The sequence below is a fragment of the Argiope bruennichi genome, chromosome 7 (genome assembly GCF_947563725.1).
Source record: "Argiope bruennichi chromosome 7, qqArgBrue1.1, whole genome shotgun sequence".
Taxonomy (NCBI): domain Eukaryota; kingdom Metazoa; phylum Arthropoda; class Arachnida; order Araneae; family Araneidae; genus Argiope; species Argiope bruennichi.
The window spans coordinates 36006468-36030398 of record NC_079157.1 but is presented as its reverse complement, the minus strand read 5'-3'; the positions used below and the strand labels follow the sequence as shown (position 1 = coordinate 36030398).

At 30.7% G+C, this 23931-nt stretch overlaps 1 protein-coding gene across 1 annotated transcript in view; it reads right to left on the bottom strand.

The window, feature by feature from the left end:
- LOC129974950 (multidrug resistance-associated protein 1-like) overlaps nt 1–23931 on the bottom strand; it is a 91245-nt gene that overhangs the window by 7761 nt on the left and 59553 nt on the right. The window contains exons 23-29 of the mRNA XM_056087768.1: nt 20665–20830; nt 17873–18072; nt 13811–13937; nt 11750–11851; nt 9169–9315; nt 7042–7200; nt 1393–1559 (exon numbers count right to left, since the gene is read on the bottom strand). Of these exons, the coding sequence (XP_055943743.1) occupies nt 1393–1559; nt 7042–7200; nt 9169–9315; nt 11750–11851; nt 13811–13937; nt 17873–18072; nt 20665–20830 (1068 nt within the window). The remainder of the gene's footprint in view (nt 1–1392; nt 1560–7041; nt 7201–9168; nt 9316–11749; nt 11852–13810; nt 13938–17872; nt 18073–20664; nt 20831–23931) is intronic.

Sequence of the window (23931 nt, the reverse complement as noted above, 5' to 3'; positions counted from 1 at the left end):
GGGGCTTGTCCGCAACTCTTGTACATAAATCAAGCCTTCCGGGATAGAATAAAACGAAATTAAAAGTTGCAGGTGTGCATCTTTCTGACTTCGGCGACGATACTGTCTTCAAAAATTGTGTTTATATAATTACTTTTCTTACTTTAAAAATACTTAATTCTTAAATTAAAGATTACTTTAATTTAATTAATTTTTTTAAAAAATATTTTTTAATTTGAAATAATAATTATTTTTTTCATTATATTTAAACTTTTACTAAAATCTACCTTGTGCTTCACAGCACACTATTGTAATCAAAAAGCTCCCGGAATTGTGACAAGAAATAAATTTATTGCTCAAAATCGATTACATTTCCTTCAAAGTAATCTCTGAGTAAAATGCACTTCTGCCAACAATTTTTCCAGTCATTAAAATATGTCTTAAAAGTCACTTTTGTGAACCCCCTTAGAGATGGTAGCAAATTATTATCAAAACAGTGACGACGAAGGAGCAAATTCAATTGTGAAAAAATAAAATAACCACACGGTGCCATATCGAGTAAATATGGAGCTTGAAGATACCTATTTTTTTGCCAAAAATTTACGAATAATAATGGCCTTGTGAAAAACGCATTATCATTTTGAAAAATTCATGAGCAATTCTTCCTTTTTTTTTCCTTTTTTTTTAGTTTTCGATGTTTTTCATATAGAAACTTGTTCTATAATGTTTCTAATTATTAAATGGCAATCACTAACCTCCAACAAAGTGATCTGATCGAGATTTTGATAATAGAATTAAACAGACGGTCTTCCAGATCTATGATATTTTAAGACGTGATTTATCTTTACCTTCTTTAATTTTTTATTTAAATCAAGCATTCGTTTTTAATAAACAGTGTCTTTAAAGTCTTTTCGTAGTATTTTAGATACTTTTGCCGCAAGAATTGCTTTGTATAAACAATTTTTAATGCACATTCTTTACTCATTTACATTCATCGACTGAAGTTAAAATCGGCGAAGTTAAAATTCGCATCTTATTAAAAACAAATTTATTTTCAGAGGATACAATGAAATATATTTCTGACTGTTTCCAGATGTTTACAGAAGTAGTAAAAGTATTTGATAAAAGTTTGGAATCCATATCTAATACAGAAGTATTTTGCACGAAGCAATCTGGAATTTTTTCATCACAATAAGTGAAAACAGACGAAAATCTATTCACTAATATATCTTTAAAGGTAAAAAATTAAAAACTTTCAGTTTTATTTATATAGATTTAACAATTTTGTACATCATTCACATAAATTCAACAATCAGAAACCAATAATTTCTTTAAATACATATAATTTTATCAAATACAAATAATATTAAAAGTAACAATATATATTTCAGCGAGAAAGTATTAAAAACTCACCTAAGATTAGAACCACCCTCTTCAATTTCATACTCTAAGCCTTCTTGTAAATTTGACACAAATGTCTTCAAATATGATTTTTCCAAACTTTCCCAAAGTTGATCGTCACTGTACTCATTATTTGGATCTAAATTTATTCTTAAAGTTCCAGTAAACAAAACAGGATCCTATAAATTGATAGATCAATAAAAGCAAAACATTTTAACAGGAAAATATTTTATTGAAAAACATAATATGGGCTAAACAATTAAACATACATTTCTCTTATAAAAAATTCATTGTATTAATAAATATTAATAATAGTCTATAAAATAACAAAATATTACTACAATTTAATATTGCTGTTAGTTATAATATTTTCTTGATATCTTTAGGTACCTTGTCTTTAAATGTATTAACAATCACACGGTTATTTACGAAATTTTATTCTTTCATTAACATCAAGCGAGCAAATCCAAACAAGGAAAAACCAGCGTGAGTGGTCTCTCCGAAACGTTCTTGATACTTTCTAATAAACTTGTCATGAAAGAAAATAACTTACAATAGTTACGAAATATTTGGCATGAACTTTTGCCGTAAACTTGCATTTTTACTAAATATATAGTGTAATACTTGGCGAGTTATTTGGCGATTAATCCCTGAGATGCAATAATAGTATCCAAAAATCGAGTTTTTGCTTTAGATACATTTTTTTCAACCGATTGAAACGAAAATTTGTAGCAAAATTGCACTTTTAGTCACAAAATAACATTTCAAATTTCGTATTTTTAAGCCCTGTACGTTTTTGAATTATCGCGTTTACATCTTCTAAACGTACAGACTGAGTGACAATCAATTCTTAGTTGGATTTGACTCAAAATATAACAGATTTCTATAATATAAACTAGCCGCCTTTGGCGACCAGCCGGTTCGCCAATCTTAATGTTCGTTTACATTTTAATAATTGAATATTTTACGCAATTCCTACTTTAACAGATTCTTCATCAAAATATTTTAAAACTTCAAATTTTGATAGTCATATAATTTACTCATAATATTATAAAGGCCTTCAGTCATAATAATCACTCTAATTTTCTGTTATCTCTCGTAGAATTTATTTGCTTTAAATTAAAGTGGAAAAAATTAATCTGCAATTAATATAATAATATTTTTTTTTTACTGAAACAAAGCATTTTTTTTATATTATGATTACTGATAACAGAGTCACTGAGCGTTTAAACTTTATGGGCACTAAAGAATATCTTTCTTAATTTATGTAATATCTCAAGAATTTGTCAACAAAATTTTCTCAGATTCATCATGAACAGACCGATTCATTAACAATGTTTAATTTTAAATGCATCAAACACTAAGAAAATAAAATGAATCGTTTAAAATAATCGGTCGAAAATAGGTTTAAAAAAACTACTTAAAAAACGATGTACTTAAAACTATAAGCATATACAAAACATAAATACAATTTAATTACAAAAGCATGCAACTAACCTAAAAATAATTTAAATCAAGAATCATCCGTTAATAATATTGTTAGCAATCAGAACACAATGCGCATGCATGAATTTTCAACGCTAATTACAGTAACGCAAATGCGTGAATTTTTCTACGCCAGTTGGGGGTAACGCTATGCAGATTAGAAATTTTTAATTTCCTTCATTCTGTTTTATTTTAATTCAAAAGTACTTAAGAATGAATCTGAAAGATCGATTCATTCACAATGTTTAATTTTAAATGCATCAAACATTAAGAAAATAAATAGAATCGTTTCAAATAATCAGCCGAAAAATCTTAAGCCTAGCCTCATGACTGTTGGGGAAAAAAACTGAAGCCTTACTCATTTGGCGGTGGGGAAAATGAAAAGTTTTTTTTGGCGGGAAAGTTAGTTTTTAATTAATAATTAAAATTCTAATTAAAAATTCAAAAAAAGGGCTATCCTATCTTTTAAGTTAGATCAAACTGCACGCGGTGTGCAAATTTGATTAAAATCGGTTAAGTAGTTTAGGAGTCCATCGCGGACAAACAACGTGACACGTAATTTATATATATTAAGATGTTAAATCTGTGTACCGAATTTTATCTATCTAGCTATCATCGTTTTATAATTACCGTGTTAACTTATATTTGAACAACTGGATAGACGGACTTCTTCAGAAAAGACTTTATGCAAAATTTGATAGAAATATGCAATTTGGTCTAAAGACGGTATACCAAATTTCACCCATTTAGCTCAAAACATTTTGGAGTTATCTTTGTCACAGACAGATGGACATTTTCTAAGAATGCATTTTTCGAGCTCAGGGTGGTCTGAAACGAAGGGATTCGTCACAATCAAAGTTATATATATATATATATATATATATATATATATATATATATATATATATATATATATATATATAATGAATGTCATGATGCTCTATGCGTTATATTTTTGTTACTCTCCATGAACTTCAATGACAAATCAATTGAGTCTAAAAAAATTAAAAAAAAAACAATTCATAATTTCAAAAGTTTATTACAATAATAAAAGAGTTTAATTGGTGTAACGTCTCTTTTGAAATCAACGCCAGAGTTATTTTGGTAACCTCGTAATATTCTGCCGTGGTCAGAAGATGACGGAAGTCTTCTGACCTAGTAGCCTATTCTCTAAATTTCCGCATTACATCAGATGCAGGAAATTTCAGTCTGACAAATTTAGTGTGCATCATACCAGTTTACACATAGGTTCTTCAATGTAATCGGGTCTCGAACCTGGAACCCTACAATCCCGTAACAAGCATTTTACCAAAAGGCCTTCATGGCCTTGATAAAAAGGAATGTGTATTGTGGCTGTGTGTGGTTGGTGCTCCACAATACAGATCATTTGAACCAAAACTAATAACATTTTGGACTAATACACTTTTGGAGGATGGTAGCACTTACCTCGAAACGGTTTTTTTAAAAAAATTAATTATAACTTTTAATAATTAACAGTTATGCAGGATTATGGGGTTTTTCCATATAATTCAGAAAAAACTATTGCATATAACTAACTATCGAATAATTTAGAAAAAAATGTGTTATTAATCATACCAATTTATAGTTGCTGTTGTGGTGAATAGCTTATTAGCCAGTTAACCGCTACGCAACCCGAGCAATTGCTTTTGTATTGTGGTCATGTTACTGGACTGCGTACCACAAGGTCCTAGGTTCTATCCTCGCTCATTCCAAGCTGGTAGACTGTACACATTTTTTAAAGTATTTTGGCATTTTTATTTATTTATTTATTTATTTTTGTAGAATTTTCAAAAATAAATTTTATTGTTGAAATTCAAACCATTTTCATTATCTTATTAAATATTTAATCATACATTTTTATTTATTTATTTATTTTTTTGTTATTAAAAGCTAAAGAAAGCCTGTTTATTTTCTGTACATTATATATGAAAATGTGAACATGAAACTACGAAAGACACTGTGCAATTATAAAAAAGTTGTTGCGACAGTTGCGTTTAAAATTTTACCCAATGATGTCATGAGACTGATTTCATTAAGAGGATTCCTTTACATAATAATGAAGTTTCTTTTATATTTAATAGAATAAATGCAAGGCTATTAAATTAACACAGCCCCAATGTCTATCATATTTTGATGCTTAAAAATATTTTTTGTGAGAATCATGGGCATCAAGTTTTGCAAACAATTTTCAACTGAAATTAAATACAACCAATATTTCTAGTAAGCCAGATCATAAAAGAAAAAAAAAAGTTGTAAAATAAAAGAAACAAACATAAATGCTTTTTTGGATTACATATTTTAGTAAGAAGCAGAATGTTTTTAAAAATAAATATTTCATACTAAAATATTGTATAAAATATTTAGTTAATATTATATATTACATATTAAATATTATAAATGTTAAATGCTACAGTGGTGTATAAAATATTTACTAAATATTATATAATATATATTAAATTATATTATAAATAATAATTATATTAAAAATATTAATTATAATATAAATATTAATTATATTATAAATATTAATTAAATTATAAATTATATTGTAAGACATAATATTATAAATATTATGTACTAGAATAGTGTATAATCTATTCGGGACTTAAGAATTTTGATATCATTAACTGCTTGATAACAATAACTGGATAGGGTAAAATCAAATATATTTTTATCACATCAAGGGGAAAAAATAAAATACTTACTTAAAATCTATCAATGATTTATTTCAAATATAATAATTAAAAAATATTATTATTATTTTGTTTATTAACAAAATTTATTTATTAAAATGTATTTACACTACAGTTCACTTATACATTATATAAGAAAACACTTGTAATATTTTTAAAAATTTGTTGAACGATGACATACCACGTTTCAAAATATCAAATTCATTGGAGGATTTTCTTCAACACATTATTCACCATGAAAATCATGAACATTTATCGTTTGGTCTTTTTCACAAAAATATAACGATTTAAAAAAAAAACCCTATAAAGAATGGCTGTGGATTTTTCAATTATGCAACGTTACATTAACTCATTTTAGGTTAATTTTCATAATTGTTAAGAATATCAGTTTTATATTAAATACTCAAATCAGTTCTCTTCAGGCTTTTTATTTATTTATTATTATTGTTACGAAATTTTCGGGGGTTCGTTTGGATAGTGGGAGTTATATGGTGTGGAGAACATTCAATCAGCAGGCGGTAGTAGAAAATGAAACAACGACGTTTGTTTACACGAAGACACACATGACAGCACAAAGACGACAACTATATACAGCACAGAAGACGATTATCTTCAGCCGAGACGTGCAGCATACAACAGTATACACAGCAGCTCTACTCCGTCGCTGCTCCGATAGTCCCTGGAAGATGAATTCTTCACCGTCGCTTCCGACTACTCTTCGACTCCACTGGTCCACGACTCAATTCACCGTCGACTCCCCGGCGGCTGCAGCTCCTTTTATAGATCTCAGGAGGCGGGGCTAGAAGTCTCTCAACCAATCAGGAACGTTCGAGGCGTAACTCGGTTCCTACTGGACGGATCGGGAAAATTCTCGGTACAATCTATTTTGGCGCCAAAGTCGCCAAGTTTGTCGCCAAGCTCTGGGACCTCCTATGGAACCGACTATGCTGGGAAGCCACCTCACAGATTCGTAACATTATTATTATTATTTTGTTTTCATAATTCAATCACAACAGTGGCTTATGGCTCTTAGTCAGATTTCAAGCCAGATTTGGCAACAAGATTATTCATTTAAATCGACCTAGACAATTTATATTTTCAGACAGTTACATTTTCTTTTTTAAGTGATTATGGCATCTATTTACATATCTTTCTACATAATAAAATCACTTAAACAATGAAAAATATTGAAAGAATAATACAGACTACAGAATAATTTTTTAAGTTATGCTTTATTTTCTTTTTTGCTCTTGATGTTAGTAGTAGAAACAAGTTAATTTTCCTTCCTTTTATACATTTATTACTATTGCTTCAGATTATTATTATTATTATTATTATTTGAATTCATATATTCATTTTATTTTATAGTTTCTATTGACATCTATAGAAAATTTAGAATATTCTTATTACATCATCAATGATAAAAACATGAAGAGTGATTCTAAGATGAAAACATACACACCTGTGGAATTATTGTCAACTTTTTCCTTAAATTATGTAAACCTATTTTTGTAATATCAATATCATCAATTGATATTGTTCCGGAAACTGGTTCAATGATTCTAAATAATGACAAAGTAACTGATGATTTCCCTGCTCCTGTACGTCCAATGATGCCAACCTGAAAAGTGAAAAATATTATCAAAGAAAAGGTAATTATAATAAAATAGGCGAACATAATATAAAAAATTAATAAAAAGGATTAAATTAAACATTTTTCTGAATTCGAAGATCTGAGAGATAAAAATAACAATTCTTTCTAATAAGGAATATGAGATAGATTTTAAAAATTTTTCATTTAATTGAAGTCATCACATTATTAATTTAATGAGACGATATTTTTTTGAAAAATCGTATGGCAGATGTATTATTAATATTCTACAATTATTAACTATTTGGCCTTTTTATTAATGAGAGCAAATAAAAATTACAGCAGAATTTCAATTTTAGTTTATTTAAATGTAACTTTATTTGCAAAATTTAATGTATAAAAGTTCAAGAAACATAAAAAAAATCTTAGTTTTTTTTTTTTATATATATAACTACAATGTTTTAAAAATAAAACATTATTACTTTCAAATCCAGAAATTGGGCCATATCTATCAAAGCAATGTTTATAAATTAACATAAAAGAAGTTATTGAATGTACCATGAATGATTACAATGAACTTATTCAATGTAATTAATCATAAATCGCAAGCAAAATTTGATGCTTGTAATGACGAGCAGTAATATAATATTTTGAATTATCTCAGGCTTTATAATATTGTTACGAATCTGTAATTTTGATTCTGTAGTGAAAAGCAATTGCTCGTGTAGCGTAGTTGCTAACTGGCTTATATGCTATTCACTACAGACTAGTGAATAGCATATAAGCCAGTTAGCAACTACACTACACGAGCAATTGTTTTTGCATAATGGTTATGTTACTTTACTGCGAACCACAAGGTCCTAGGTACTATCCTTCTCGCATAATCTATCCCCTAAATTGGTGACCTCGGACGATGAACCTTCAGCCTTCGTAAAGCTATTGTGGCGCCATCTATCCGCAACCAAAATCGTGAGACTCACTTGACGCAGCAACCACTCAGACACACACGCTCGCTCGCCATAACGCTTGGCGCTACTCAAATAGGAATTATCTATTTACCCCATAAATAATCTTTTATTATTTTAATCAAATAAATTAAATCAAATATTGTAAAAATATATACAAATAAAATTAACTACCAAAATTCCTGACGTTAGAGCTTTACTGCACTCGTCTAAACTAGTTCAATTAAATTTAACTTTCCCTAAACTAACAAATTAAAGTATCTATTCGTGACCACTTTGTCACATCGCGGAACTCCGAAACATCACGACGTTGCCGTTGCCGTACTCAAATAGGTACAGGCGCATTTAGAAACAACAGCTAAATTACATCACCACTCAACAGTCATATCGTTCGTCTAGCCTCCGACTCATTGGAGGGAGAGTCTGTAGTGAATAGCATATAAACCAGTTAGCAACTATGCTACACGAGCAATTGCTTTTGCATAATGGTTATGTTACTGGACTGCGAACCGCAAGGTCCCAGGTTCTATCCTCGCGCATCTTAATCCCTAAACTTCCATCACAGGAAAGACCGTTTTACGTTTAGTTCTATTGAATGTTGATAGGATGCCAGATCAACGAAAGTTTGGCGATTTATTGACAAAATGGATGATATTAGAATTTTCAAGAATCTTGACACTAGAACCAATAGGAGCCGAGATATACTTGCTTGTTCAAGAAATTTCTCTGCCTTCCTTCTGAAACCACATAAGGCTAGCAAATCAAGCCGAAGATAGTCATGTGAAAATATGTTATAGCTTTTATATTTAAACAAAATATGTAACAATGGTTATATAATTTTGTTGGAGATTATTAGAATTTTTTTTGTCATATGATTTTCATGGATATAGCTAAAAAAAGCTCCAAATATTGCAATCAAATAATTTTGCTTTTGTTTTTATCATGTGAATATTGCGAAATATTAATTTGTAATTTGAAGTTATCAATAATTCAGATGATAAGATACAAAGAGTACTATTTACAGTGTACTCACTTTTTCAGATGCTTCGATGGAAAGATTGATTTCTTTTAACACAAGATCAAGGTTTTCTCTGTATCTGGTACTGTAATCTTCAAAAGAAATGATACCATTTTGAGGCCAGTCCTCAGTTAACTTTTCATGGGATAGATCCCAAGGTGCCTGCAAAGAAATTTTGTTATAGATATAGCTTGAAATCACCACCACCAAGAAAAATAAACACCCAATAAATTATTTGATTTAACTGTAGTCTTAAAATTAATTAGTTCCCAATCACTTGGATTCGAACTTTAACTTTCGAGTTATATGGGGATTCTGCCTTTTACGTATTTCTCATTGTCTGATTTCAGTAACTTTAAGTACCCTAGCTTGAAGTTACAGTTACGTGTGAAAGTCACATTTGTAAAATAAACGGCTGCCTAGCTAATTTCGGTAAAATTAATTTTTGGAAATGTATAAGCTCAGATTGCTTTCGGATGTTCCTCTTTTTTCTGATAACTACTTGAATGTGGTGAGTACGTCTCTTGATTAATGTTCATAATTAGATTTAAAGAATTTAAAAATTCAATACTTTGTTTAATCATAAAAAATAAAGCTATGATCTAATGAGAATTCCTATCCTGCTCATTTATACATATGTAGTCATATAAAGACAGATACAGTTTTATCGAAACATTTAAAAGTTGGGATAGAATGCAAAATTATGAAATACGGTTTTAAAAATATTTTTTAAATAATTATTTCAAGAAAGAAAACAGTATTTATCATAAAATTAATACTAAGAAAGTGGCAGTTTTAAACAAATGCATATAATGAAACCTGCATAACTGAAATTTACTTAAAGTGAAAATGGTCTTTAAAATTTATATTATTTTCTATTAATTAATTTTTTTTCAATTCTGTTATCGTTTAACAAAATTTAAATTTTAAAAACAAATTTTACCTATGCTTTCTTTCATAGTGTAATTATCTATTAATAAAATTTTCATTTTTAAAACAAACTTTACCTATGCTTTCTCCCATAGTATAATTATCTATTAAAAGAATTTACATTTTTAAAATATACTTTACCTTTGCTTTTTCCTATAGTGTAATCTTATCAGTCTAAACTGTTTTTTATGATAAGAATTTGTCACCAGTGAATTAAATGCGTTATAAACGCTTATTTTTGCAGCAGTTCCCTATGAAATATCTCATAAATGGCAGTGAATGGGTAAATAAAACATGATAATAGACTCTTACTTGGATTTGTTTCAAAATATGATACAAGTCTGTACTTCAAATGCTAAATCTTTGTACCAAATTTTATTCATCTAACTCTAAATGTGTTATAGTTATCATAATCACCTATTCTCAGATAACCAGAAAGATAGATTTCTTATAAATGAACTTTATTGAAAATATGATAGAAGTCTGTAAATTTGACATAAAGGCCACTGAAGCGGTATGCGACGCGTGAGGATAGAACCTGGGACCTTGTGGTTCGCAGTCCATTAACTTAACAATTATACCAAAACGATCGTTCGGGTAGAAGAGTTGTTACTGGCTTATATGCGATTCACCACAGTACTCTCCCTCCAGTGAAGTCGGAGGTGAGACGAACGATATTGCGTTGAGTGGTGATGTATTGAGTAGTAGCTGTTGTCTTAATGGGCCGTACCCTTATTTGAGTAGCGCCAAGCGTTATGGCGAGAGTTTGTGGGTGCCGATGCGCCAAGTGTGTCTGGCGACTTAGGGTTGCTGCGTCACGTGAGTCTAACGACTTTGCTGCGCCAAGTGAGTCTGGCGACTTTGGTTGCGGGTAGATGGCGCCACAACAGCTGTATGAAGGTTGAAGGTTCAGCGTCCGAGGTCACCAATGAAGCGGAATGATACGCGTGAGGATAGAACCTGGGACCTTTAGGTTAGCAGTCCAGTAACTTAACAATTATACCAAAACGATCGTTCGGGTAGAAGAGTTGTTACTGGCTTATATGCGATTCACCACACCACACATCAAATTTCATCTTTCTAGCTCATAGTGTTTGTAAGTTATGGGTTACAGACAGAGAAACAGACATTATTTCATAAATGTATTTTTCTAATTCGAGGAGGTCTAAAAGGGGCATATTCATCAAAATTTCATGTTTAAATGTTCTATTACAATACTTTCTCTTAGTATACTGCGTATATGAAAAAATAAGAATGGATGCAAATAAATGGATGAAATCTCATGTGCAGTAATTATACCAAGTTTGTAAATTTGTGTCAAATTCGGGATTATGACCATCAAAGGGTTCATTTTTTTGTCTATATATCAAAATAATAACCCAGAATCATGATTTATTATCAATATTATTAGTAAACTAAATTTAGTCTGAGGCTTTTCAAACCATAATTATATATCTGCATAAAATTTAAGATCAAATCAGTCAATACAAAGAGGAATTGTTCCAAAACATATATTTTCTTCGTTTTATTAAATAATAAATTTATGCACAAAATGTATATTCATAATTTACTCTTTATATTTATAAAATATTTATATTCTGAATTTATGAGGAAGAAAACTAATTATTTTTGAAAAAAATACTCAGGAAACAAAGATAATACATACCTCTGGTTCCAAATTGCAATACTCCTCAATTCGCTCGATTGATATGGATTTATTTTCCAGTTCAGAGTTAATTCTAACAAACCACCGCAGTGCATCTGTTACCTTTAAATAAATATAAAAACACGGAGATGGAAAAAGGTTAACATTTAAAAACACTTAATTGGAATATTTATGTATAAAGACTCGAATGAAAACACCAGTTATAAAGTAGCTTGTTAAAAGGATTACGAATTGCACTACAATATTCGAATTGCTTGCAATTCGTAATATTGCAGGAAAGCAATATTACGAACTCATAACATTGCTTTCCTGCGTAGTTAATTTCGTGGTAAGGAAGAGAGTTTTACATACAGCTCGGATAGATGCTGAGTGGATGCTAGGTAAATGACCCTCGTCCTTGACGAACATTTAGGTACAAAAATGAAAATTCCTAAAGCTACTCGAATTTTAGCGATATCTTCATTAGGACTCGAGATCCAGTGTTTGTTCTAGAACATTCGATGCGCTCACATAGGAATTATAAAAAGCAGAGGCGATAAATGAGAGGAAGTTAGTAGTATCTAGTTGAGTTCAAGCGGGTAAGCAGTAATCGAATTGAGTGAAGTGTCTCTTTGGAGTGTTGAGCAAATTTTGTCTCGGCAGTTTTCCTTCCTTTTTTGGAGAAAATTTTGTCTCAGTCTTTATGCTGTTGCTTTTATTTAATAGAGAGTTGCTGTTTGTGTAGAATTTAAAGTGCTATTCTGGTGCTTGCTTCAGTTGTGCTTTGGTACTGGGTATTAAGTGTAGATTAAAACATTGCCATTCCTTACTGGGGCTGTTGGATTTTTTCACTGTACTCTCATAAAATGTATTAGATTTTTCGGTAACAGTACTATAGAGAACTAATTATTAAGTATCAATTAATACGATATAATATATGTTGCAATAACTCAAAAAACTGATGGTAGAATAAAAAAAAATCTTTCTTAAAAACCGTTTTTGCCAAATACGTCTATCTCAAGCAATTATAGATATTTACTTAAAATTAAATTCCATTCATTTAAAACAGCAAAAAAAAGCATTTAAATGAATTTTCTATAAAACAAACCAATTTCATTAAAAATCTGATGACCCATTCCATGAAATTTGATATTTTTATTCCAAGAACGTTATTTTGATGATCACTTAATAAATGCACGGTGCACTCACGAGCATCCAGCCTAATGTGGCGGAAGAACTGGCCGGATAACAAAAAAGACGGATATGCCGGAATTCTATGAATTCATTTCTTTGCCCACCAATACCAAAAGACAAAGTTTTTATCCGAAACTCTCTGTTATAATATGCATTTTCACGTTTCTTATTGAGTATTAAGCCCTCCATTCATATCAATGTGAACGCAGCAGCGGCCCGGTGAATCGTAGAAGCAGTTACCGGTAACGCATCGAGTTCAAACAGAAGTACTGTACTGGTAATTTACATACGTTTATATACTGCACTGCACGTTTCAAGAATTTATTAGAGAAAAAGTAAGTTAAAGGATATAAACTGCTCACGTTTTAACATAAATTCTGTAATGTTCAATTTAAATGCAGGAAACAAGTAAATCGTAGGCCCAATTCTTAAGAAAATTGGCTCAAACTGATTTTATTTATCACTGATAAATGATTACACCGATATGAAAAGGTAACCCTAAAATAAGAATCAAAACTTATAGTTCTTAGGTTTTGAAAAAGTCTTTAAAAGATGACTTAATAGGCGCCTTGCCTTCCTCATTGAATTACGATTAAAGAAAACAAGGCCGGATAGTACGGAAACTGGATAGTCGCCGGATACTCGGGAGTGTATAAAATTGTGATCTTGGCAATTCCCAAAATCGCGAAGAAAGCAATAATTTATTCAGCCAGCCAATAACAGAGATAAAAAAATGGATTTTTAAAAATTAATTAATAATATAAAACACAGTTTAATAATATTATTTTAGATTCATATACACTAGTTCATCAAAGACTGTATATAATATTTAATATAATGTTAAAATAAACTGATATCTTGAAAGAAATTCATAATAAAATTCCTTACTACAAAGGAATATGTTATAATCAGGCCCACAACAGCAGGATTCAGAGCTTCTCGATTCTGAATGGCTAAAATAGTTGTAACGAATACAATGGAACTTCCAAGAGAATTTAAACAAAAGGAGAGCCATCTAAAATGAGGATAAGTGAAACAGCATTAATTGATTTATTTATATTTATATACATCCATATAAATTAAATATAATTATTCTGTTATATGTAATTAGAAAAAAACAATGTGCGTCAAACATGTAAGCATTTCTTAGTGCTTCATAGCACAGCAGACTGTTAGATCAGAGCTACCAAAGTTGGTAGAGATATAATGTACATTTCCCTGTATAAGCTAATAATTTTTGGAACATTTTTAAATCTGAATTATGAAGGTCGGTATCTTATATTTAAATCCGCTTAATGTGCGTCAAACATGTAAGCATTTCTTAGTGCTTCATAGCACAGCAGACTGTTAGATCAGAGCTACCAAAGTTGGTAGAGATATAATGTACATTTCCCTGTATAAGCTAATAATTTTTGGAACATTTTTAAATCTGAATTATGAAGGTCGGTATCTTATATTTAAATCCGCTTAATGTGCGTCAAACATGTAAGCATTTCTTAGTGCTTCATAGCACAGCAGACTGTTAGATCAGAGCTACCAAAGTTGGTAGAGATATAATGTACATTTCCCTGTATAAGCTAATAATTTTTGGAACATTTTTAAATCTGAATTATGAAGGTCGGTATCTTATATTTAAATCCGCTTAATGTGCGTCAAACATGTAAGCATTTCTTAGTGCTTCATAGCACAGCAGACTGTTAGATCAGAGCTACCAAAGTTGGTAGAGATATAATGTACATTTCCCTGTATAAGCTAATAATTTTTGGAACATTTTTAAATCTGAATTATGAAGGTCGGTATCTTATATTTAAATCCGCTTAATGTGCGTCAAACATGTAAGCATTTCTTAGTGCTTCATAGCACAGCAGACTGTTAGATCAGAGCTACCAAAGTTGGTAGAGATATAATGTACATTTCCCTGTATAAGCTAATAATTTTTGGAACATTTTTAAATCTGAATTATGAAGGTCGGTATCTTATATTTAAATCCGCTTAATGTGCGTCAAACATGTAAGCATTTCTTAGTGCTTCATAGCACAGCAGACTGTTAGATCAGAGCTACCAAAGTTGGTAGAGATATAATGTACATTTCCCTGTATAAGCTAATAATTTTTGGAACATTTTTAAATCTGAATTATGAAGGTCGGTATCTTATATTTAAATCCGCTTAATGTGCGTCAAACATGTAAGCATTTCTTAGTGCTTCATAGCACAGCAGACTGTTAGATCAGAGCTACCAAAGTTGGTAGAGATATAATGTACATTTCCCTGTATAAGCTAATAATTTTTGGAACATTTTTAAATCTGAATTATGAAGGTCGGTATCTTATATTTAAATCCGCTTAATGTGCGTCAAACATGTAAGCATTTCTTAGTGCTTCATAGCACAGCAGACTGTTAGATCAGAGCTACCAAAGTTGGTAGAGATATAATGTACATTTCCCTGTATAAGCTAATAATTTTTGGAACATTTTTAAATCTGAATTATGAAGGTCGGTATCTTATATTTAAATCCGCTTAATGTGCGTCAAACATGTAAGCATTTCTTAGTGCTTCATAGCACAGCAGACTGTTAGATCAGAGCTACCAAAGTTGGTAGAGATATAATGTACATTTCCCTGTATAAGCTAATAATTTTTGGAACATTTTTAAATCTGAATTATGAAGGTCGGTATCTTATATTTAAATCCGCTTAATGTGCGTCAAACATGTAAGCATTTCTTAGTGCTTCATAGTATTACAGACTGTTAAATCAGAGTTACCAAAGTTGGCAGAGATATAATGCACATTCCCATGTATAAGCTAATCATTTTTTGGAACATTTTTAAATCTGAATTATGAAGGTCGGCTCTTATATTTAAATCCACTAATCTAGAAAAAAAAATGTAGAGATATTTATCAAATTAAAAAAGTGAAGTGTATATTTGGATATTTTTTGGGCTACTCAATAAATACCGTCAAATGTAGCATTTTTATTTCTAAAGTTCATTTTTTTTAAGTTTAAGAAAAAATTGATTTAAATTATTTGAATTGTTGAAATGACTTCCTTTTTTTTTGTCAAAATAAGCTGTCTAACTTCCGACATTGTTTAATTATGCAGTGTTGGGGAAATCGCTCTCGGTACAAAATGCAGAAAACTGTAGCTACTAAAAATACAAAAACAGAAAAAAACTGAAGCTTGAAATTTTCCCTTCAATCTTTTTTCAAACAAAAAATAAAATGGCACAAAAAATAAGACTAGCACAGATACAACATATCGTATACAAAACAACAAATAAAAGAAGAAAAAAAATTAAAAATATCTTTATTGGCGTCTGGCGTTTTACTTTACATCAACATTACTGGAAATTTTTTTACAAATTTTATCTTCTTGGGAATATTTTCACCCTTATGGTGATATATTTGTAAGCCACAAGTTTTTTTTTAAATATTTTTTTTATTTTTTATTTTACCTTATGCAAGAGTTTTGGTTTCAATAAGAGGAGGAAAACCCCACTCTCTTGGCTTATACACTGAACAACTTATATTCGGAAATATACAGGATTTTGGAGAAAACATATTAATAATTCTTCGTGTTAACTATCTACGCACTATGTTTTCCCCTAGAAATTCAATGGCTTTTTCACGTATAATTTTGCTACATATCAATGTTCCCAGGGATGATACATTTAAATAATTCATCGACTCCACATTTAAAAAAATGAAGAATTCGACACTTTCTTCCTTTTGCAGTCTTCAAGATATCCATAGTCATTCCAAAATTTAATAATCAAAATAATTCACGAAAAAATGAAGTGAGGATATGATATCAATTAGTGTCCATTCAATCATACAAAAAGCACATGCCTAATTTTATCATCTGTGTTAAAAGTGCTCATTTCAGTGAGATTTTTTACTTTCTTGAATATGAAGTATATAGGAAGTACAATACAGGAATCGCCAAAAAATTCGAACTTCAGATTTCGACTAATATCCACGTTCTAGACCTACCTGAGTTCGAAAAACACACTTCTGTAAAATGACCGTGTGTGACAAAGATAACTCAAAGCGAGCAGAGCTAAGCGGAGGAAATTCGGCACACCGTCTTCAGATCAAATCTGTAGATTTCTATCAAATTTTGAGCAAAATCCGTTCAGAGGAAGTCTATCTGTCCGGCAGTCCAAAAAAGTAAACACGATAACTACAAAACGAAGAGAGCTATATGGATGAAATTCGGCACACACACTTAACACCTATAGTGTAGACATGAATCAAATTTTGAGTGAAATCCAATGAACCAATCCTGTTTTTCGGTCTATGCTTACAGAAACATATAAACGCGACAACTCAAAAACGCAATGAGTTAAATATATTCAATTTGATAAGTTATTTTGTGATTACAAGTGTAGCCCTTTAACAAATTTTTGTTCCAATCTATTGGGAAAAAGCGCATCTTAAATATAGATTCGATTTCCGGATTTATTAACCACATGCCAGGGCTTAATCGCCAAATAACTCGCCAACGACAGGCACGACATAAAATACTAAAAATACTAAAATCAAGCACAAAATGTAATATTTCGTGACTATTGTACACCAATGCCATTCAAGGCGTTCTCTTGTGCAACACTTTTATTAGAAAATATTCGAGAAAGTTTTGGGAAGACCACCCCGCTGGTTTTTCCTTAGAATTTTAATAAATTAAAAATCAAGTAACATTTTGCAGTGTTTTTTTTGTGTGTTTTTTTTTTCGTTTTTTTTTCCGATAACATTTGTATCTATTATCACCCAAGAATGTTTTTTTTTTCTTTTTGCAACATTTTTAATTCTAAAATTTTAGGCCTTCATATGGCAGCTAATTACTTTGTCTATTTAATAATCCAGCCTTGAGTAACAAATGAATAATAATTTTTTACTATATCAAAAATACTTCATACTAAATACTTTTTTAATATACCAAAAATAATTTACCTGTTGCAAACAAAACTGTTAAATGTGCACACGAAACATCTGTCCAATCTTTCTTCGAATGTTTGAATAAAGTCCTTTTTAACATCATATGCAGATATAGAAGAGACACCCTGTATAGCCTCCATGAAAAGGCTGTAAATGGGAGAACGACCAGTAGATTCTAACCTTTGTATTTGTCTGAATATACTTAAATGTAGTTTCTAGGGGAATATATATATATATATAATAATTAAAAATAAGAAGTAATTAAAACTTTTTGGTTAGCAATAAATTTTTTTAAGAAGTTTTTTTTACTAAATTTAAATTAACATTCAAACCAGCATTAAAAAATTTTTGTTGAGATTTTATTACATACAATAATCACAAAATTCTACAATCTTTCTCAATTTTATTTACCGTGGCTTAAATGGCTAAATTTTATTTACCGTGACTCACTAATAAATAAGAAGACTTATTATTTAAAATGTGATAACTTAGTAATCTCTTTAACAATGATAAATTAATTAATTTATCATCTAATCCATTGTACCCTAGTGGCAAGCTTGATATGCAGTGTAGTGATGTGTGATGTGCTAGGATAGAACCTGGGAACTTATGGTTCGCAGTCCAGTAACATAACCTTTATACCAAAACAACTCTTCGGGTAGAAGAGCTGTTAATTGGATTATATGCTATTCACCATAGACTCCACTGAGTCGGAGGTGAGACGAACGATATGACTGTTGAGTGGTGATGTATTTTGCTGTTGTCTTTATGGGCCTGTTATGGCGAGCGTTATGTGGTTGCTGATGCGCCAAGTGAGTCTGACGGCTTTGGGTTGCTGTGGCGTTTTTGTGTTGCTGCGTCAAGTGAGTCTGACGACTTTGGTTTTCTGCGTCAAGTGAATCTGACGACTTTGGTTGCGGGTAGATGGCGCCACAACAGCTGTACGAAGTGTGAAGGTTCATCGTCCGAGGCCACCAATGGGGCGGTATGACATAAGTGAAGGATAGAACCTGGGACCTTATGGTTCGCAGTCCAGTAACATAACCATTATACTAAAACAATGGTTCGGGTAAAAGAGCTGTTAACTGGATTATATGCTATTCACCACAGCAGTAATCATAATGGCATATTGAAATAAATTTCAAACGTCAAAAAGTTTTGAGAAAACAGCAAATTAATACAGAGGTATAAAAAATGTCCATTAAACATCCACAACATTTAAAAAACATCGAAAATTAGAAGCAAAATATTGCCTTTAAGAATTTAATAATATTTAAAATGTAAGGTGTTAAAGAATTTTGTTCATATAAACTAGCAATAATATAGTGGTTATAAATCTCACAACAAATTGTGATAGACAGTAATGAAAAACAAAATGGAAGATAATTGGTAGGTGAGACTACATAAATATGTATTCATAATAATAAAAATAAAAGCTTTAAAAAACATACTTTCATTAAGTAAATTTTTTCCCAAATTTACAAAGATTATATCAAAATCATAAAACTGGATAAAAATTCTTTAAGGTGTATGTACACACTTAAAACTTCGAAAATCGCTCAAAATACCGAATAATTTTTTTATTGCTTAATAATGTTCTCTGGTCCTTTAGCTTTCAAACGATACCAAGATGTCGTAAATATTCGAAATATTTTTCGAGTTATAAGTATTTTTCTTGAAGCGCTTTCATTAAAAACTCTAGTTACGGTTTTTTTAAACTGATTTTATGAAGAATATTTTCCCACTATGTTGCTTCATTCAAACAATCATAACTCAACAAGAAATTTACCAATTACAATTATTTATATTTAATCTGTATGAAATAGCGGATGTTTTGTACTTCAATCAAAGTAATATTTATAGAAATAAATTTTTATAGCTGTTTAAAAGTTAAAATGACAGAAAAAATCTCGCTTTTTCTATTCATCGTTAATGAAAAAATTGTTAAAAAAAACTATATATTTTTATAATTTGGTTGAGGCAGACAACATGAAGACTAATATTGGGCATCATTTCCAAGTAGAATTGTGTGTCTGTACAAATTAGAATTTAAGATATCATGTTTCAAAAAATAGGTTAATTAGCTCATTTAATATTGTTTAATTAATTAATAATTAGTGTAATATGTTTTTTTTCTCACTGAAATGAGTTTAAACATATATCAATGACCTACTGTAAAAAAACTGGATTTTTAAAATTAAAACTAAAAAAAAAAAATCTTCTAGTGTGTACGTACACCTTAAATGAATTTGAATTATTAAAATTAAAATATATCTAAATTTATAATGAATATTTTGAAAATTTCTTTGCCATCATATTCAATATGGCTTAATTTCTTTATTTTAATGCCTATCGCTGTTATGAAAAATGTCCCTACTTTTGATTTAAAAAAATCTTTTCTTATATTCTAATATACACTAAAATAAGCATGTTTTTAAAATTCATCATTATTATTTTTTTTATTTCTTATTTTTTAAAATATTTCAGAATTCATCATAGTCAGTATTCTAAAACCTTAAAAGCAATTTTTTTTCTCAAATTCACCTACTAAATGGCACTATTAAAAAATTAATAAATTAATCGAAATTAATTAAAAATTAAATAATTAATAATTAATTAATTAAAAATTAAAATTAATCGATTAATCCATAATTAAGTACTAAAATATTGCTTCCATTTATTGTCGTCTAGAATGCATAAGTGTACAAAAATTTTTAAAAAAACTATATCATATTGGCGGAAATAAATAAAAAATCAAGGTAAAAAATCGAGGTAAAGAAAAACAAGTAAAAAGAAAAAAATCCAACCAGTATAAGATAGTATAGCAGCCCTAATGGTAGCAGACACGTTAAGAAGATTGGCACATTCATTCCGATTATAACAAACGAAGAAATAATGCGAAATATGCAATTTAACCATCCTTCAAGTTGATAAAATATCTGATTGTCCAGAATTTCCATATCTGTTGTAAATCTGCAATAAGTGAATGCATAAATACAATTAAAATTAATTTATATTTTAAAACTCAAAAACTACACCTTAATTAAGAATTTTTATATTTATTGCTATGTAACATGCTTCTATAAATTGACAATTTGCACAAGAACCTCTATAATATACCCATCTCTTTTGCCATACTAAAAAAAATCGTATATACTGTTAGGAATCTGTAATGTTGCTTCCCAGTCACAGTTAGTTTCGTCGTAAAAAAGACAGTTTTACGTACAACTAAAATGGATGCTGCATAGATATTAGATCAATGATCTCGGGCCTGTTCGACGAATTTGGGGATAAAATGTTTGATTCTAGAATCTTTAGGAATTTTTGCGATAGGACAAATAGGAGGCCAATTATGGATTCTTCGAGAACTTCTGTGTATTTCTCCGGAAGCTATAAAAGGCCGGCAGACCGAATTTGAGTCGTATGAATAGTCAGCCCCGAATCAGTTGGATCAATCCAGCGAAACGCAAGCGTTGACTGGCGCTCAATAAAAGAGATATTAGTGAATTGAGGGTTAAGCCGTGCATAAGTCTTGAAGACAAGTATTGAAGCAGCATCGAGTCATGTGTGAAGTAGCCAGTCATATACTAGTGAAGCGGCATTTGAGTACAGTAAAGCGAGGAGACAGTGGAGAATAGCAAGCGTTTAGAGAGAGATCAGTGAATATTTAAGTTAATTACCTTTTCCTGCTGAATTCTGTCTGGCAGTTTTGTGTGTTATCGTGGTTGTTTACTACCGATTACAAATTTTGTGCTGATATTTGTTCACTGTGCTGCCAAGTATTGCTTGTTCCTGTTTCTGCTGTGTTTCGTCATCTATATATTAGGTAGATGGCTGTAATAAATTTGTAAAGAATCATTCACATTTTGAAAATGAATTCAACAAAGTAACGTGACAATACTTATTTCACCCCAATTCCTTTGATTAATCAGAGCTTTTAATGCCAATAAATCTCTTTCAACTATTCATTAAAGAACCCCTAATCTTTATCTTTAAAAAATAATAACATTAAATGCTTAATAATATGTTTTTTACAAAAAAAAATTAATTACTCAACAACAAAAACCAAAACTGATAAATTTAAACAGAAAAGAAACAGTGATGAGACAGTTGCAATGGATAAATGACAGAAAATAGTTGTATAATTTTACAATCTTCCCGATAAAAAAAATATATATAATGTTACGAATCTGTGATGCGGCTTCCCTGCATAGCTGCTTCCATAGAAGGTCCCAGAGCTTGGCGACAAATTTGGCGACTTGGTGACGAATTTGGCGACTTTGGTGCCAAAATAGATTATACCCAAAACATCGAGAATTTTCCCGAACCGTCCTGTAGGAACCGAGTTACGCCTCGAACGTTCCTGATTGGTTGAGAGGCTTCTAGCCCCGCCTCCTGATGCCTATAAAAGGAAGCAGTCCTGCCACTGCCGAGTAGTCGTGGACCAGTGGAGTCGAAGAGTAGTCGGAACCGACCTTCCAGAGATAAGCGGAGCAGCGACGGAGTGAAGCTAGTGCTGGACTAGGCTGTGTACTACTGTCTACAGCAGAGTCTGTTGTATACTGCACGTCTCGGCTGAAGATAATCACCTTCTGTGCTGTATATAGTTGTCGTCTTTGTGCTGTCCTGTGTGTCTTCGTGTAAATAAACGTCGTTGTTTTATTTTCTACTGCCGCCTGCTGATTGAGCGTTCTTCACACCATATAACCCCCACTATCCAAACGAACCCCGGAAATTTCGGAACAATATATATTCATAATTTTACACCGAAATATTGTAGCATGATAATTTTTAGCTCGATTTATCTATCTTTATTTTGTTAGAAGCTGCATTTGTCTAGACAAACTGATATCGTATTAACAATATCGCATATCAGATTTGTCTTGATTTGATCTTTGTCTAGCCTCCATTGTATTATTTTCTCTCTTTGTCTCCTTATAGTAGAATCTACTCTAAGCATAATGTTCATAAACACTAAACGTATCACTAAAATCGAATCGGAACAAATAGTGATTTATTAACAGAAAAAAATGCAATACCAGGGTCAAAATAAGAAAAAAAGCCGAAAAAAAATATTGGCTACAGCTTCCAACTACATGAATATAATGAATTAATAAGAATGGATACAAAACAATTAAACCAATATAGCTATCGATTCGCTTTTTAAAATAATTTAGCTTAAAAAATGTAAATAAAACACAAAATTTACGATTCCACTACTAAATTACGATGGGATCTTAAGCTTTACGGGAACACCAATAGATCAATCAACATTAACTACTGTTATGGAAAATTATCCACAAAATTCCGTAAATCCATCAGGTTCGATGTAGTGGGTGGGTGAAATAGTTAACATGCTCAATAACAAATAACAACGTTTATTAACACAAAGGCACGAGTACACCGACGAAAAAAAACACACAGCTGAGAGTATATAAGAACAACATTTACAACAAAACAACAGCACACTAATAGTCAATCAGTAGCAAACAACCACACAGAAAGGGGCAGAACAAACTGAACAGAAAGGAAGACTTCTAACACGATTAACTATTCACGATGGCTCCTCCAAACGACTGCAATTCTCCACTGTCTTCTCGTTTCATTTGTACTTAATTACCGACTCACTATTATACGATTGGTTACTCAATACACCCCTCGATGCTAATGCAACAAGACTCGATTCATAGCTCATTCTCAAAATCATTCATTAAATCGCTTGAGTTCCACTCAACGCTTGCGCATCGCTGCACTGATCCAACTGATCTTTCGCTGACTATCTATACAGGTGACTGCTGCTTGATATGCCAGTGTTTATAGCTTCGGAAGGAGACTATAGAAATTTCGCAAAGGATCGGCATAATTCGCCTCCTATTGTTCCTATCGTCTAAATTCCTGGAGATTCTAGAAGCATTCATTTCGTTGCCAAATCGTCAAATGGTAGCAAAATCTGGGGGTCATTGATCAGACATTCGTTTAGTTCCAGTAGAGTTGTCCGTAAAACTGCCTTTCTTGCACTGTTCTGAGAAGCAATATTAGAGGGTTACAATAATATTTATAAAATATTAATGTAC